At 47.7% G+C, this 16,691-nt stretch overlaps 1 protein-coding gene across 1 annotated transcript in view; it reads left to right on the top strand.

The window, feature by feature from the left end:
* Positions 1-16,463, top strand: part of Ube2ql1 (ubiquitin conjugating enzyme E2 Q family like 1) — a 38,239-nt gene extending 21,776 nt beyond the window's left edge. The window contains exon 2 of the mRNA XM_021181007.1: positions 15,120-16,463. Within this exon, the coding sequence (XP_021036666.1) occupies positions 15,120-15,251 (132 nt within the window). The 3' untranslated portion in view covers positions 15,252-16,463. The remainder of the gene's footprint in view (positions 1-15,119) is intronic.
* The last annotated feature ends 228 nt before the right edge of the window (positions 16,464-16,691 follow it).

Genomic DNA, 16,691 nt, shown 5'->3' with positions numbered 1-16,691 from the left:
GACTGAAAACAAGCACTTCGGGCCTTTGAAAGCAGGGTGGTAATCTGCTGAGTCATCTGGAACCCTTGGGATCTGAAACTGTTGGCTCCCCCTCCCCCTCACAGCCTGGAGGGGGGGGGGGGGGGGGGGGGGGGGGGGAGGAGTCTTCATTCTTGCTGAGTGGATGCTTGCTTCTGCGCCTACAGCCTGCCACCTCATTAGCGCCTCATTAGCAGACACTGCACAAAACAATCCAAAGGGTGTTCTCAGGGCAAATGTATCTAATGGTTACAGCATCTTATAGAAAGTTTGGTCGTTAAAAGTTTTTCAGGGCCTAAAGGTCCAACTTTCTGGGGGTGGGGGGCAGATGGGGGACATCATGCTTTAAGATGGTGTTTAGGGCTTGCCCTCTGGGTCACAGAGTTACTGAATCTTTGCTGCCTCTGACAGAACACCACTGTGCTTGCTCATTAGGGAAATGGGCAGATGCAGAGAGGTTCAAGGCCAAGGGCAGAGGCCCGGACTAGTGTGTTCCTGAGCTCAGCTAGTTTTGGAGAAAGGGCTGCAGGAAGTCAGTACCTGTGAACACACAACACATTTGTGTGACCTTTAGGGCACAGTATGGTCTCCAATCCACTGGCTAATGGCATTGCTTCCTCAGCAGGAAAACTTGGTCGAACTTCTCAACAGTCATCTCACTGTTCTTGTTAGACACGCCCTGCTACCAATAAATAAGCCAGTGACCCACTCCTCAACTCCAAGGATTACAGATCTCCATGTCTGTCCCCGAGTCTCCCTAAGGTAGCCTCATGTCTAAGCCCTTAGAACAGTGGCCAGCATTGACACTGAAGTTTCTAGGTTCTTGAAAATCTAGGCTTGTCTAGGGCACCAAGAGTGTCAAGAAGTATCCACATCACATGTCCACACTCACTCAGCTATGACACCCATCAAGAACAGCAGTGATAATCACTACGTGGCCTCGAACTAATCAGGCGTCTGTCCATGTAGTGAGTTGGCCTAATGTTATTTGTACTCTAATGTTAATTTGGATCCCCCCAAACTGTCCTAAAGACAGATCTGTATGTAAGGTATTGAGGGACCCTGTTCCTTGTTAATTCTGATTGGTAAATAAAGATGTTACCAGCCAAAAGCTGGGGAGAAGAGATATAGACGGGTTTAGGTTTCCCAGGCTTGGGACCATGAGGAAGAGGAAGGAGGAAAGAAGAAGAAGCCACTATGGGATAGAGAGGACATATGGGAGAGGAGAAAGAAAAACTGCCACGGGCTAGGGGCCAAGAGAACGTAGCCCAGAGGGCTGCCTGATTGGAACTAAGAGCAGCCCAGATGAAGCATAGTAATAGCCTGGGTTATAGATAGGAGGTAGATTCTAACAGCTTAGAGGGTAGACAGTTGCCCAGCTACTGTGCTGTTCAAGGCATATTAAAATGTAATGGCTGTGTGTGTGTGTGTGTGTGTGTGTGTGTGTGTGTGTGTGTGTGTGTGTGTGTGTGTGTGTGTGTGTGTGTGTGTGTGTATGTGTGTGCCTTTTATCCGGGAACATAAATGGTTTAAGGCAGGAAGGAATCGCATGCAGGGATTTATGTATTTAATACTACATGTCCACTTTCACATACACACTTAGACTCACTAAACCACACGACCTGAGCTCTGCCTGGCCATGATTTTTTCTAAATCATGCTGATGTAGAACCAGCCACTATGGACCACTGTGAATCCAGCCACTGCAAGAATTCTCAACAGTCACCCTGGAGCCTAGCCCCTTCCTGCTAAAGTAGACCTGTAGCAACTTGCTGTTGTTGTGAGGGTCTGAAACAAATTCCTGTGGAAGCCACCAGCTAACCCTCACTCAGGACAGTCATGGCTGCACTGGGCATGTACTCTAGCCCAGAAGATGAACTGCCCCACCCAGCTTCTTGCTAACATTGCAGCCTTTAGAGAAACAGCTTCATGGAAGTTTCTGTAAAGGAGACACGGAGAAGAAAGTTGATCATTTGGATCTTAGAGATGTCCGCACTGAGACAGGGAGAGTGTGACCTTGTGATGAGTCTGGCGGTAGTGAAGGTGGCTGCTGGATGAGTAGTGAATACTGAAGCTGTAACTACCGTCCCTGCACACAGTGGTAAACTGAGGACCAGGCGGACTGCGCGCGCGCAGTGTGTGCAGCTCTGTAGAGACTCCTACATGCAGGCTCAGTCCTCCCCACAGCATGAGTTCAGTGTTCACCTGATATTGCATGAAACAGCCACACCTGAACACTGAGATCCATTCCTAGAACTGAGCCACAGAGCCTGGTGGACTTCTGTCCAGCGAGGGTGGGGCTAGGTGTAGTAGTCAAAACTCTACTTCCTGTCCTCATGAACACCTTTGATAAAGGAGATTAAGTAAATGTCCCTATAGTCCCGTTGCTATGTTTTTATACCAAGAGCAAACTATTCTAAAGGCTAATGTGTATTTTATGCAGTGTGTGCCCAAAATCATAACATTTTCTCACTTGAATTTTCCAGAAAACATATCTCGAGTTGGTTTTTATTTGTTTAATGCCATAGCTCTTTCCCCATCTGCAAATGCCAGAGCGGTGATATACAATGTGAACTTTCTCTGTCGTTAGGAGTCCTGTTGCTTGAGAAACAGACTACAGCCGTGAAATGTCACAGCAAGTGCAAAGGCAGGCCTGCGCCTCAGGGTTAGAAACCATCTGCAGAGGGAACTCCAGGCCTGCTGCCCTGGCTGCCTGTGAAATCCTGATCTCCTTCTTAAAGCAGGTTTTCCAGAGCAAACAATTTGCCCCCAGATAGTGATGTTCTGCTAGCAAGGGCAGACATCAGTGTGTGGCTGCCCTCTTTTCTGGAACTCCAGTCCCATTACCCACCCACCCCACCCCCCACACACACACACTGCTGTCATTTTATCTAGTGTTGACTTGGTTCCCCCATACCTCACCCATCCCCGTTTAAGAGGAGTTTCTCTTCAAAGGCATTTCCTATTATCTGTGCTAAGGGAACTGAATAATGGGAGCTGTGAGCCAGGGAAATGTTGATTGCTTAGTGGTGGAGAGTGATGAAGTCAGTGGAGGCAGCAGCTGACAGAGAAAAGTCTAGGGTCACTGGAAGAGGATGGGACTTCTGTAGGAAAAGTGCAAAGGGCAGGAGGTGGGAAGGGTGAGTAACTTTCCACACATCCTGTCTCCCTGGAAACCATCTGCTGTGCTGTGGGTATCACTCAACAGTGTGTCCTTTCTGGGGACAAAGGTGTAGCCTCTTCCCCAGGGTGGCTAGCTGTGGGTCCATCCATTTTTTTATGCAAAGCATTATGGAAAAGCCCCTTAAACAGATGGAGACATCCTTGACGTCATGGGCTTGCAGCAGGGGATGGCCACAGACTGGAGTGAGCAAAGCTGTCCCCAGCCCCAGCAGGAGAACAGAAGTGAGAGTGGGTGGGTACCAGCCCCTGCAGGGCTGAGGGATGGGAGGTTTGACTCTAAAGTTGTGGGGCCTAGGGAAAATCTACAGGTAGGAAAGAACGTGAGCCAAGAACTGAACCAAGATCAAACTGGCTGGTAAGATACCACTGTTCCTTAAAAGTCATTCAAAGTCAGACAGAGTCCTCTTTAGCTAGGGGACCAGAACTATTGCTTCGAACAATGACATATACCTTCATGGAGTTAAGACCTTGCCTAAAATGTTTAAGTAAATGCAGAAATACAAATGTAGCGTAATCTGCCAGTCTTCCCGTGGGCATATAAGTATATTTAGAGAACTTCCCATATAGCATCTAGAAGTATAAAAGAGAAAGCGCAGAGGCGGCTGTGTTTCAGCTTGGCCCATATAAAGTAGTATCTAAAAAATAAACAAGGTTTGGGACTGTTTCTCCATTTGGTAGATTGCATGCCCATCATGCACAAGGCCCTGCGTCTGATCTCCAGAATGCACAAACCAGGTGTAGTGACGCCTGCCTGTGGTCCCAGCACGTGGGAGGAGGAGGCAGGAAGAGCAGTCAGGGCCATTCCTTACGTTGTATTGAGTTTGAGGCTAACCCGTGGTACACAGAACTCAATCAATCCGCCATGCATAGGAATGTTGCTCACATGTAAAGTTGCTTGCCCAGCATGTATGAAGCCCCAGGCTCAATTCCTAGCATAACATAAAAGTAAACATTCAAGACAGTGCCGCTTACTTCTTATTTTTGAAATAAGACGATCCTAATACTGTGCCAACTGTCAACTCGATGAAAGAATCACCTGGAGCTCCAGCAGAGTAAACGTATCCACTGGGTTGGTCTGTGCGCCTGTCTGCATAGGACAGTCTTGATTTGAATTGATGCAGCAGGGTCCAGCGCACTGGGACAGCATCATTCCCTGGGCAAGTGGTTCTGGACTGTGTAAAGAGCTGACTAAGCATGTGCCTGAGAGCTAGCAAGCAGTCTTCCTCATGATTCCTGATTGCTAGCCTTCCTGCCTTGACTTCCCTCAGTGATGGGCCGTGACCTGGAAGTAGAACCCACATAAGCCGTTTCCTTCCTTAAGCGATTTCTGGACAGTGTTTTGTCACCATGGCAGAAGAGAAGCTAGAGCAGGTGACACAGACAGATCAAGTCGAGGGGAAGAGGGGAAGAGATCAGAAATGGCCATAGAACAGAGCGGATGCCTTGGAAATCTTAAGGTTTGTGTGTAGTGATAGTAACAGACTTAGAGCTCTAGGCTAAAGGGGGTCACCAGTGGCAGGAGGGAGCTCCCTGGGGAAGGAGCTCCTGGTATCACTAAGAAGCTAAGGCAGGAAGTATGTGTAGGGGATGGGGGCCACTGCCTTACTGTCTGTCCTACAGGTCCCCATTCTCTCTGCTACTGAGAATGTTTAACATCCAGGATGCTTTTGTTAGGGCCTGGCTGTGTGCCCTGAGCTTTGCGGCTTCCAGCATCTCACTGATCCATCTGTGTCTCGGTTACTTCATGTGTGTAGATGGTTGGACAGTCACTGAGCTCAGCTGCTAAGGTGGCCTGGCGTGTCCAATGTGAAGACTGTCCCAGTCTGAGAATAGTGACTCGCACATGGAAGGCTATGTCTACCTACGGTGCAGTCTTGCTGTCCCTCTACCATGTAGAGATGCACTCTAACAGACCTCACTCGAGGACTTGCCTGCTCAAGCAGAAGTGTGCTAGTGAGTCTCAAAACAGCAACTTTAAGATGATCGTCTGATTATCAGGAAACATTTTTAGCAGAAATGCTGCTTTTTCTGGGCTTGATTCCTCTAACAAAATACCATCTGTTTCCATGCAGACTCAACAATTGCGAGAACTTTCTTTAGGGTGGAGAGGAAAGTGATGCTCTGTGTTGGTGAGAATCTGAGAACTGTGCCTTTGGCGTTACCAGTGGCTGGGGGGTTTTCATGGGAATGTTAAATAAGGCACCTTCACTAACGTGAGGTTCAGAACCTCAGTTAACTCCATCAAAATGGACACAAAACCAATGGAGGTTTCACAAACTTCAGAGGATACCCGAATCCGTGAATTGCTTAAGATTATTAGGAAAATACTTAGGACCAGGTTAGACAAAATCTTTGTTCACCTGAGATTCCTCTTCCAGGTTCTAATAAGGAAACATTTCCTGTTGAGTGGAGTGGCTTTGCATGAAGATATTGTCCTCTTGGGGCTGGCTCAGCGTTTAAAAGCATTGGTTCCTCTTTCAGGGGACCGGGGTTCAATTCTAAGCACCAAAATGGCAGCTTACAAGTGTCTGACCCCCTCACACAGATATGAATGCAGACAAAACACCAATACATGTTAAAAATAATGACAATTAAAAATTTAAAAATACTATTCTCTCACCTGCACCAAAGAGAGTCAGATTCTTTTAAAAATGGCCCATGAGCCTTCCCATCAGGGGGGGTTAATCTGTCTACTGCATTCACTCATTCATTCATTCATTCACTCACTCACTCACTCATTTACTATTTCCTATACTAACTCATCTACCGGAGGTCCCCTTCACTGGGACATCCCAACTGAGGGATAGGAAGAACTGTGCATCTTGCTTTCCCTATGTCTCTAGCACCCACTGAGGACTATTCAAATGACAGTTACTTTTCCAGCCCTTGGGGACTCTAGCCTGCCCCCTTAGGGCTCCTTCATGGATACACTGAGACTTCTATTAAAGAAACATTTTCTCAAATGCAGCAGCTATTAAAACAATAAAAGCAGGAGAGTTCTCAAGTTTTGATGAGTTGTAGCCAAATAATCATCTGCACTAGTTAAACTTTTTTTAAAGATTTATTTATTTATTTTATGTATAGAGGTGCACTGTGGCTGAACAGATAGATGACTGTGAGACTTCATGTGGTTGTTGGGAATTGAATTTTTAGGATCTCTGCTCGCTCTAGTCAACCCTGCTCACTCTGGTCAACTCCGCTCGCTCAGGCCCAAAGATTTATTTATTATTATACATAAGTACACTGTAGCTGTCTTCAGACGTGCCAGAAGAGGGTATCAGTTCTCATTACGGGTGGTTGTGAGCCACCATGTGATTGCTGGGAATTGAACTCAGGACCTTCAAAAGAGCAGTCAGTGCTCTTACCCTCTGAGCCCTCTCGACAGCCCCCGTTAAACTTTTCTTGTCTCTGTGATAGGATACCTGGCACAAGAAACCACTTTGGGGAGTAAGGATTCATTCTGGCTCACAGGTTGAGGGAATGAAGTCCAGGGCAGAGTGGCTCTGTGGAGGTAGGAGCGTCTCAGTCTCAGTAGAATCAGGAAGCAGAGGTAGACCTTGGTCCAGAACAAGAGCCAAGTCCTCACCCTCAGGGCTTGCCCCCAGCAATCTACTTCCTCCAGCTAAACCTGCTTCCTAACCATTTCACCAAGCATCACCTGCTGAGGCCAAGGGATCAAAGGCATGAGACCAGACCCGTCATATTCAAACCACCCCTTCACACATCTGAGGCTCCTTAAGAGCTGGCCTTGTGGGTGACTTGGGGTCATCTGGCCTGTGTGTCCTCACTTGTTCTTCCCATGGCCCACAGAAGGTGCTCATTATACTGAAACGGAAGCTCACCCCTACAGGGGTTATTGACACATAGGACACAGGGCAGAGCACTGGGTCTGGGAGAGAGTGACTTCCCCAGGGGCCTACCGTCCACTGCAGAATGGAATGAACGTCCTCACACCTGCGCCGTGTACCCTCTTCACAATAATTGTTTGAATTCCTTGCTGTGGGCTCCTATCTGGCCTGAAGTTCTCATGTACCTCCAAAATGCAGCCAGCATAAACTTAGCACCTAGCCCTGGAAATCTGTTTTCTCCCTTAGCCTATCTGATTTCTTATCCTCACTGATCCCTCCCCAAGCCCTGCCCATGTGTGCCTTGTTGGGCTGACAGTGTTGCCCCTGCCAGGGCTTCAACCTTCTCTGCACTGTGACAGTAGTTGAGCTAACCAGACCCCCTCCCTGAGCACTCTGTCTAACCTTGTGCTTGTCCAGGCCTGATGCACTGCATCCCACTGGGATCAGTTGCTGCTGAGGTTTGTGGAGAGTTCACTCTATTCCCACTGCCTCCGTTTGTATTCAGAATTACATCCTCTGAAAACACATAAGTGATTATTCTTACCCAAAATGCTGGGGTCATGAACTGCTCCAAATGTTTAGAGCATTAGCGGGAGGGGTTTAAGTGAACCCATTATGGGGGTCTAAATCATGAAAGGAATTCTGAGCCATACTGGGCAGGCACCTTTTGATAAAATCCCATCTGAGAAGACAGGAAGCCCAGGTGCTGGTGACTGGGACTGAGCAGGTGGGGTGACTGGGATCAGTAGTCACTGGAATGCCCTAGGTCCCTGAAGGTGGCCCACCATGTAAATCTTCCTCCAGCTTTGCAAGAAGCCCTTCTGCCTGGTGTATCCAGGGGTCTGACCAATGTTCCTTCCTGGTTCTTACCAAGGTCTCACAGTCTCAGTGCCCTCCAGCTTCAGTAACCTTGGGGGTGAATGGGTTATGGGATAGAATATCTGATTCCACAAAGTCCTGAGGATCATGTGAAGTCCCTGAGATGGCCTGTGTGAAACAGGTGAACAGCAGCCGTTCCCCAGTAACTGTGGATCTGTGACCATCCATCCCCACAGAGGCATAAGGGAAGTTAGCACTCTGCCTGGCGTTCCAAAGCAACTCACCCGCTCCAAGGGCATGCTTCCACCATCTTTCCCCTTGGTGTCTGTCCTCCTGGCTCTCAGCGTTGATTGCAATTGCAAAGGGTGGCACAGAACTGACTGACCTCCAGACTGGTCCACTCAGGCTGGGGCTCCCTCTGTTCCACAAAAGTCCAGGCTCCAGTCAGTAGTTATATCCCTTCAGAGAACTTACTCTGTGGTTTGATAGCCACCACTAGGGTGTTACACTTGCACACACACTAACAGGCTCACATATGACAAGCTCTGTGTGTGTGTGTATGTGTGTGTGTGTGTGTGTGTGTGTGTGTGTACGTACGTACGTTGACACACAGGCATTTACCCACTCACCAATATATACTCATAGGAATTACATATGTGCACTTGCACATGCATGCATACATTCTCAGGTCATGCTAAAGGCTACATGTGCTCCAGGTCCTTCCAACTGATACCTCACCTTATCCCATCCAGTTAGGGATCCAGTGTCCTTTTCTGTGGCTTGGCAGTGTGACTTGGAAGCCATCTTTTTCTGTGTCATGTCTTACCTGCCCCTTCAGAAACTAACAAATAGATTTTGCTTGGGATTTGCCTTGAATGTCCAACCTTAAAAGAAAGTCTACCCCAGGCGGGCCTCCTCTCAAGTTTCCATGCCCCCGGTGTCTGTTTTCTCCAAGCCAGGAGCTTGAGAGCTTTATGTGTCTCCCCAGGGAGCAGCCTGACAGAAAGGAAGGCTGAGCAAGGCCTACCTGGGTTTGGAACCTGTGCTGGAGAACAAAGTTCTTGACACCTCAAAACCAGCAATTACACTTCCAAAGGTTTTTGTTTGTTTGTTTGTTTGTTTGTTTGTTTTTTGGTTTTTTCGAGACAGGGTTTCTCTGTATAGCCCTGGCTGTCCTGGAACTCACTTTGTAGACCAGGCTGGCCTCGAACTCAGAAATCCGCCTGCCTCTGCCTCCCAAGTGCTGGGATTAAAGGCGTGTGCCACCACGCCCGGCCAAAGGTTTTGAGAGTAAGGATCAACTCTGGAATTTGTGTTCAGAGGAGAACATTCAGGAGCCCTGAAACTCTATAAGAGGACTCTGGAAACATTAGTATATACTCACAACTCGCAGGCAGATGGGACACGGATACCACAAAGGATCATTTATGAATAAAAACCTACAGAAGTTAGTAATACAAAGCTGAGGAGTTCAGGTCAAACACCACGGGCAAAGGACTGGGAAGTTAGATAATGCAATGCACCCAGGCTGCCTGAAGGCAGTTTCATAACAAGCAAGCAAGCAAAACCTGAGTCATGATATCCACTTTAAAAGTCAGAATTGTTGTGACTTTGTTTAAGAGATGGCAAGCCGACATTTCCTTACAGGATGAGGGCCTCAGAATAACTTGACAATAAAACCCCAGTCACTGCTTTGTATATTGAAGCTGTGATGGTTTGTAATTCTTGGGCCAGGGAATGGCACCATTTGGAGGTGTGGCCTTGTTCAAATAGGTGTGACATGGTTGGAGTAGGTGTGTCACTGTGGGTGTGGGCTTAAGACCCTCACCCTAGTTGCCTGGAAGTCATTCTTCCACTAGCAGCCTTTGGAGGAAGATGCAGAACCCTCAGCTCTGCCTGTGCCATGACAGCCTGGATACTGCCATGTTCCCACCTTGATGATAATGGACTGAACCTCTGAACCTGTAATCCAGCCCCGATTAAATATTGTTTTTTATAAGACTTGCCTTGGTCGTGGTGTCTGTTCACAGCAGTAAAACCCTGACTAAGACAGAAGTCCAGAGCTTTCTAATGTGATTATGATGCTTACTTTACAGACAACGAAACTGAGAACAGGTAACTTGCCCGATGTCATACATGGAGGGAGGCCGAAATGAAGATCTAACAGCGAATCAGTTGAATTCTGCAACTCCTCCCCACCCAGTGCATGCACTCATGTGTAAGCATACACACACACACACACACACACATGTGCGTGCGTGCACCACACGGCCTAAAAATTCCTTGTCTAAGCCCACAGAGCATCTGGTTGTGGCTCCCAGGCTACAGCAGTCTATTTCAAGCCTTTACTTGGGGCTACATTTCAAAACTAACGCCAGCGCTATCAAGAAAAATCTCTGGGGACACAGGCACCTCCACATCCCTTCTCCAGGCTCCTTCCTTCCCTTCTTCCTTTCCTAAGCTGGGCTGGAAGATGTTCAGAACCTGATGGGTCCCTGGCAACCAGCACTGTCCCCACTCTGGGGACACAGCCACATGCATCTGCTGAGTAGAAGAGATGGGTCCAGGTCTCCTTAGTCAGCCCCATGACATATATCAGTTGGGAGTGACTGTTCTCCCCAGGCCATTTGACATCGTCTGGATAAGTACACTGTCATACGTAGTACCTAGTGAAATGGAGCCAGATGTGATGTTTGTACCCACTGTGCACAGAATAACCTACAGCACATTTATCACACTCAGGCGTCACTAACGCCAAGTCTGTCACTAACAACAGGCCTGCACCCCATAGTGTCCATGGCCCCAAGGCTCCAAAGGCAGCCTTGCTTGCCCAGCACACAAAATGGATGAGGCCACAAGGCAATTGGCAGTGACTCTGACAACTGAAAGTCAGTGTGCAGGAGGGTACAACGGGAACTGTGCAAAATCAAACAGGGCCAGTCTTTGGACTCACCTATTAGCGAGGGAGACAAGGGAGATGTCTTCATGTTTATTCATTTGGCTTCCTCCACCCCTTGCTGCCAAAAGCCAGGACTCAGTAAACTGTTATCAGTGCGAGCATAAGGCCCTTAGCTTCACTCCCAGAAGCCATATAGAGAATCATGGTGGTATATATTTATAACTAGTACTGGGGAGACAAAGACAGGGGGATACCTGGGACCCACCAGCCAGGCAGCCTAGCCTAATCAGCAAGTTTCAGATAAAGCGAGAGACTGTGTATCAAAATATGAGGTGGATCACACCTGGAGAATGACACCTGAGTTTGACCTCTGCCCTCCATGCAGAAGCCCGAACACCCACATTGCACACATGCACACACACATACACACACACACCTATATTTTTTAAAGCCTATGGCAAGGCCAGATCAAACCAAAAGCACATACAAAGTTTTGCTTCACAGGTACAGCCCCAGCCCCTGTGTTCTTTTTATCACTCTTCTTATTCAGTGTTGGTCTGAGCCCTTGAAAGCTGGGGAGGCAAAGACTGTGTTCCCACTGTGCCACTTGTAGGAACAGCCTGTAGCTCTGGAGAAAGAGTGTCAGGAATGTTGTCACAGACTCTGAAGGATGATACCAAGCTCTTGCAGTGAAGGGGAAAGTGTCACATTCCAGCCTTTTCTTGTGAAATACAAGAAGATGGTTAAGAGGAAGTTAGTTATCCAAAAGAAACGTCTGAGCCTAGCCTCAGGTCATTATATGGAAACAGACAGGGGAGGTGGGTGCTCTGAGAGTAAGATAGGCAGATCTTAATTCATTCTCTCTCTCTCTCTCTCTCTCTCTCTCTCTCTCTCTCTCTCTCTCTCTCTCTCTCCCCTCTCTGTCTCCCCCCCCTCTCTGTCTCCATTCTCAGCCTCTCCAATTCCTTCTCTTGTCCCAGTCCATCTGTGACAAGTGCTTAGTTAGCTTTTTTATCGCTGCTCCAAAAGTTTTGACAAAAGTGATTTAAGGAAATGTGGGTTTGTCTGAGCTCACAGACGCAAGGTAAAGTCTATAACCACAGGGAAATCCTGCCAGCAGGAAAGAGAGGCAGCAGCCTTGCCTCCTGTCCTGTCAGGAAGCAGGGACAGATGAATTCTGGGTGCTCAGCTGGTATTCTGCTCTTACTCAGGACCCCAGTTCATGAGATGTTGCCAGCCCCCTTCAGGGTGAGTCTTAACGCACAGCTAATGCAGTCTGGAAACTCCCATATAGAATCAGCCGTGGCCACAGGACAAATGGAAGCTGGTTCTGACATCTAATGTTGGTGTGTGTAATAATAAAGTGACTAATCTGGAGAGGGCAAAAGTGTGTGCCCACTGCAGGACCCGTGCCTGGGGACTGCTGGGGGCTGAGAGCCTCTCACCGACTCTCACTAGGGAGAAGGCACTGAGCTGCTGGCTCCTGGCAGCCTCTCTCCTACCATCCAATTGACTTCGCACTGGACTCTATGTTCATGATTCTCCCAGGAAGGAAAAAGGGAAACAATGGGCCGCTTGTTCCTCTGGGGTTTGTTGGTTGTATCTTCTAACAGTTGGGACTTTCACAAACAGGCAAAGTTTGTGTTCATGAAAAAAAGGCCACAGAATATTCCAAAATTACTGCAAGCCTGTTTGTCCGGGTCCTTCAATTCAGAACTCTCTGTCGGAACATCAATTGTCCGTACTGTGCAAGAGAAATTAAAGAGATGGCTAAAACATTCACATTGTCCAAAACTATCTGCTCTGAGTGTGTGTGTGTGTGTGTGTGTGTGTGTGTGTGTGTGTGTGTGTGTCAGCTTCCTTGCACAAACACCTATGTCTGACACCAAAGCTTTTGGGCTTTGACCTCAGCCACAGCTGTGTGAGTTTTAAGTCTCAGTGGCCCCTACCACCCTTCATAAAAGTACGAAGCTATATAATTAAGCATGGGGCTTATCCCTGGCAAGACTTGGGGACATACTACAAGACTTACTACAATCATCAGGCATTGCTACAGTCATCAAGCAGAGACTTCCTTCCCTCCCCTCAAATTCTTTCTCCCTTGGAAAGGTCATTGGGTCCGACTGGAAGCCTTTATAAAGGGTGGCAAATGTCTGGATAGCAGAGAGACAAGTAGACCAGGGGGCCATTGGAAGCACAGAGCGTTCCTACTCCAGTTTCTCTGTTGTGAATGAGAAGACTCCCATTGGACAGGAAGGGCAAGCTCTGAATTCATACTTGCAAGCTGTTTTTCCACCCCAGGTTCCTGGGATCTGGCACTATTGGCTGTAGATTCATTTGTCAGTCCAGAACCTCCCACTTGGTTTACCAGAGAAAGCCAGGGATATTACGAGCTGCGAGCTGTGAGCCTCTGGTCCCACAGCCTGGGTAGACGCCAACCTCAGTGTATACGTGGTGTAGTATGGAGGCCTGTTTCCAGTTCAAGGCCCAGCACAATCACACTGTCGCATGAGTGTAGCATCCAAGCAATGCAGACAGTCTGTGTAGTTACCGTGAAACCACAAGACATAGCAGGCACCTGAATGAAGGTACTGGCTGGCTGATGGAAGGCAGTCATATTTGGGGACGGGTAACCCAGGAAAGCCTGAGCCTGGTTAGGTGTGTGCAAGCATATCTTCAAGGCCAAGGGGACAATTCAGGTGAGCTGCCTTTGAAGAAACTAGAAGCCCAAGAACCTCATCAAGCTGTCCAGTAAGAGCCCACTGTCACCCCAATTTCTGGTGACAATCCACAGGCTCTTAGATATATGTTCTTTGTGATACTTCTTTTCTCGTTCCTCATGGTCTAGCAGGCATGTCCACCGCCCAGCCTTCAGGCTGCATGTGACAGAGGATAGCTATGAATTTGACCCAACATGAAAGCATAAAGTCCCTGAAAATATTATAAAGTGTTTTTGTTGTTGTTATTGTTGGTTTTTTGTTTGTTTGTTTTTTAACATTCTTTGTCACTTGGTTTTGTGGTTTTCTTTTTTTGTTTGTTTTGTTTTGTTTTTTTCTGGTTTTTTGTTTTGTTTTGTTTTGTTTTGTTTTAAATATTTTTATTAGGTATTTTCCTCATTTACATTTCCAATGCTATCCCAAAAGTCCCCCATACCCTCGCCCCCACTTCCCTACCCACCCACTCCCACTTTTTGGCCCTGGCGTTTCCCTGTACTGGGGCATATAAAGTTTGCATTGTCCAATGGGCCTCTCTTTCCAGTGATGGCCGACTAGGCCATCTTTTGATACATAGGCAGCTAGAGTCAAGAGCTCCGGGGTACTGGTTAGTTCATAATGTTGTTCCACCTATAGGATTGCAGATTCCTTTAGCTCCTTGGGTACTTTCTCTAGCTTCTCCATTGGGGGCCCTGTGATCCATCCAATAGCTGACTGTGAGCATCCACTTCTGTGTTTGCTAGGCCCCGGCATAGTCTCACAAGAGACAGCTCTATCAGGGTCCTTTCAGCAAAATCTTGCTAGTGTATGCAATGGTGTCAGCGTTTGAAGGCTGATTATGGGATGGATCCCTGGATATGGCAGTCTCTAGATCGTCCATCTTTTCATCACAGCTCCAAACTTTGTGGTTTTTAAGAGTGAACTTTGTAGATGAGAACGTCTTGTCACAGTATCAAATGGTTGAACACACCTCGCTTCTTCTCAGGCTTGTCTCAGCCGCCTTAAGATAGACCAGGTCCTCTTGTCCACTGCGGGACCCAGTCTTTAGTTCTTCAGAACACACCTTTTGGGGAGGTGGCCTTGACCTCTGACCCCCACCTGCCTCCCAAATGATATAACACATGAAACGGCAGAAGTTCAGTAATTGTTCCCAAACGGACTTTACATTTTATTTTTTAATTGCACTGTGAATGCATAATATACATCTCTGTATATAAATATATGTATTTCCATGACAATCACAGAAAACCCAGAAGTTATACTTGAAGCATGAAGCTCCCGTGAGAATGCTGTCCACTTCTGTCTGAACTGATGTTATTTTCCTAAGGGATCCTACAGCTGTATCTTAAGGATGCAGGGAGACCATCTTCCAGCCTTACAAATGGAACCAGTTTGAACAAAGCAGAGGCTGCCCTGCACCCTAAATGGTTTACAGTCCCTGGCTCCACAATGCACCCTCCACCAAAGCTGTAACTCCCCACATCAGACCCATGAGAGGGTCCACCCTTGCTTGTGGTCAACACATGTTGATTCAAACATCAGAAATGGCCTACCACCTTATGGGCCTTTGGCAAACCTTTTAGGAGAAAAAGATCTTCTGCTGAGCCTCTAACCTGGTGTCTTTTTCCATCTCACGCAGGGACGGATCTGCAGAAAAGCTGGCAAGTCAAAAAAGTCCTTCAGCCGCAAGGAAGCTGAAGCAACCTTTAAGAGTTTGGTGAAGACACATGAGAAATACGGCTGGGTCACCCCACCCGTGTCTGACGGCTGATGCCTGCACGCGCCCCAGACACTCTTGAGCCGCCCGTCCACACTCCACCCTGCCATCTCCTCCACCGCTGTGCATCTTCCACCCTTTTCTACTCCAGCCAGAACTGTGTTCTGAATGCAAAGGACACACTTAAGTTATTTATGAACTGACGTGTTTACGGAGAGAAAGAGCAAACTGTTTGGGATTACATTTCCATAATAAATGACCATCTCTAAGTCACTTTAGAACAAATGCGAGTTGACGACTTTCCCCAGTCCACCACCCCCCCCCCCCACCGGTCGAATCTCCCTTAGCTTCTTTCCATGACAGCAGCCTTGAGCAGCCCAGAGGGAACCAGTGCCCCGCCCACTCCATTTCCATATACAAAGGGGCTGTACACAAGTCAGGAGAGCCGCACACCACTGGGCCGGCCAGCCCCTGTTTGCTGAGATTTCTATGTTTCTCTATCTGGCAGTCGACATAACTTGAAGATGTATCTTTCTTTCTGTGGCCTGTGGTCTTCTGTGATGACATTTAGACCTCATTCATGCTATGACCTTTGGCTCATAAGAACACAAATCTAACATTGCCAGGTTTTAGTGCTGACTTAAAAGTACAACTGCCCACTTGATTAAAATGTGCTCCCATGCTTATCTTGTTCTGTGCTGCTGTTCGAAGATAAACCAGTGCCATTTGATGAGAGGCAGGGGATGCTGCGGCCACCAGGGGGGGTTCAGGACATGAGGTGCCCCTCCCTGGGTGCTCAGATCAGCAGATGGCCGGAGGGGACAGTCTCTTCAGACATTAGGGAACGCTCCAGCAACAGTGCTTCTGTGTCCGTCTCCTCTCAGCCACCAGAAGAAGACAATTTCCCCTTTGCCGATGTCGTCGGACTCACTTTGTCTTCCGTGCTAGTGACAGGAGACACCAGAACTGCCAAAGGACACCAGGTGACACAAGGGGACTTGCATGACCCGGTCTGTTACTTCACCCACTAGTCACTTGTGTGTCCCTGACTTGAGGCAAGAGCACCCTAACTGTGGTGTGACCTCCCGTTATTTAATCTCCCCACACTTTCATTTTACTCTTCTGTTAAATCACCTAGAACTTTCTAAGAAGCTCCATGAAATGAGGAGATAATGTTTATGACAACATGCAGACAGAGGTAAAATGTTCATTCCAAGTGGAAAATCTTATTGGACACATTTTAAATAAAACCATGCATACCTGACACCCAGTCTCGAGAATCAATCATAGTGGGCTAGGCTTCCACTGGAAGTCTGTCTGTCTCTTCCTTCCTTCCTTCCTTCCTTCCTTCCTTCCTTCCTTCCTTCCTTCCTTCCCTCCCTCCTTCCTTCATTCCAGCCTGTCTGTCTGTCTGTCTGTCTATATAACTATCTTCCTTTCTTTTTTAAAAAATGTAGATGCTTTGCCTGCATGAATGTCTGTGAACCACATGCA

The sequence above is a fragment of the Mus caroli genome, chromosome 13 (assembly GCF_900094665.2).
Source record: "Mus caroli chromosome 13, CAROLI_EIJ_v1.1, whole genome shotgun sequence".
Lineage (NCBI taxonomy): Eukaryota > Metazoa > Chordata > Mammalia > Rodentia > Muridae > Mus > Mus caroli.
Note: the sequence above shows the minus strand (reverse complement) of the source record. Positions and strands in the feature narration are given on the sequence as shown.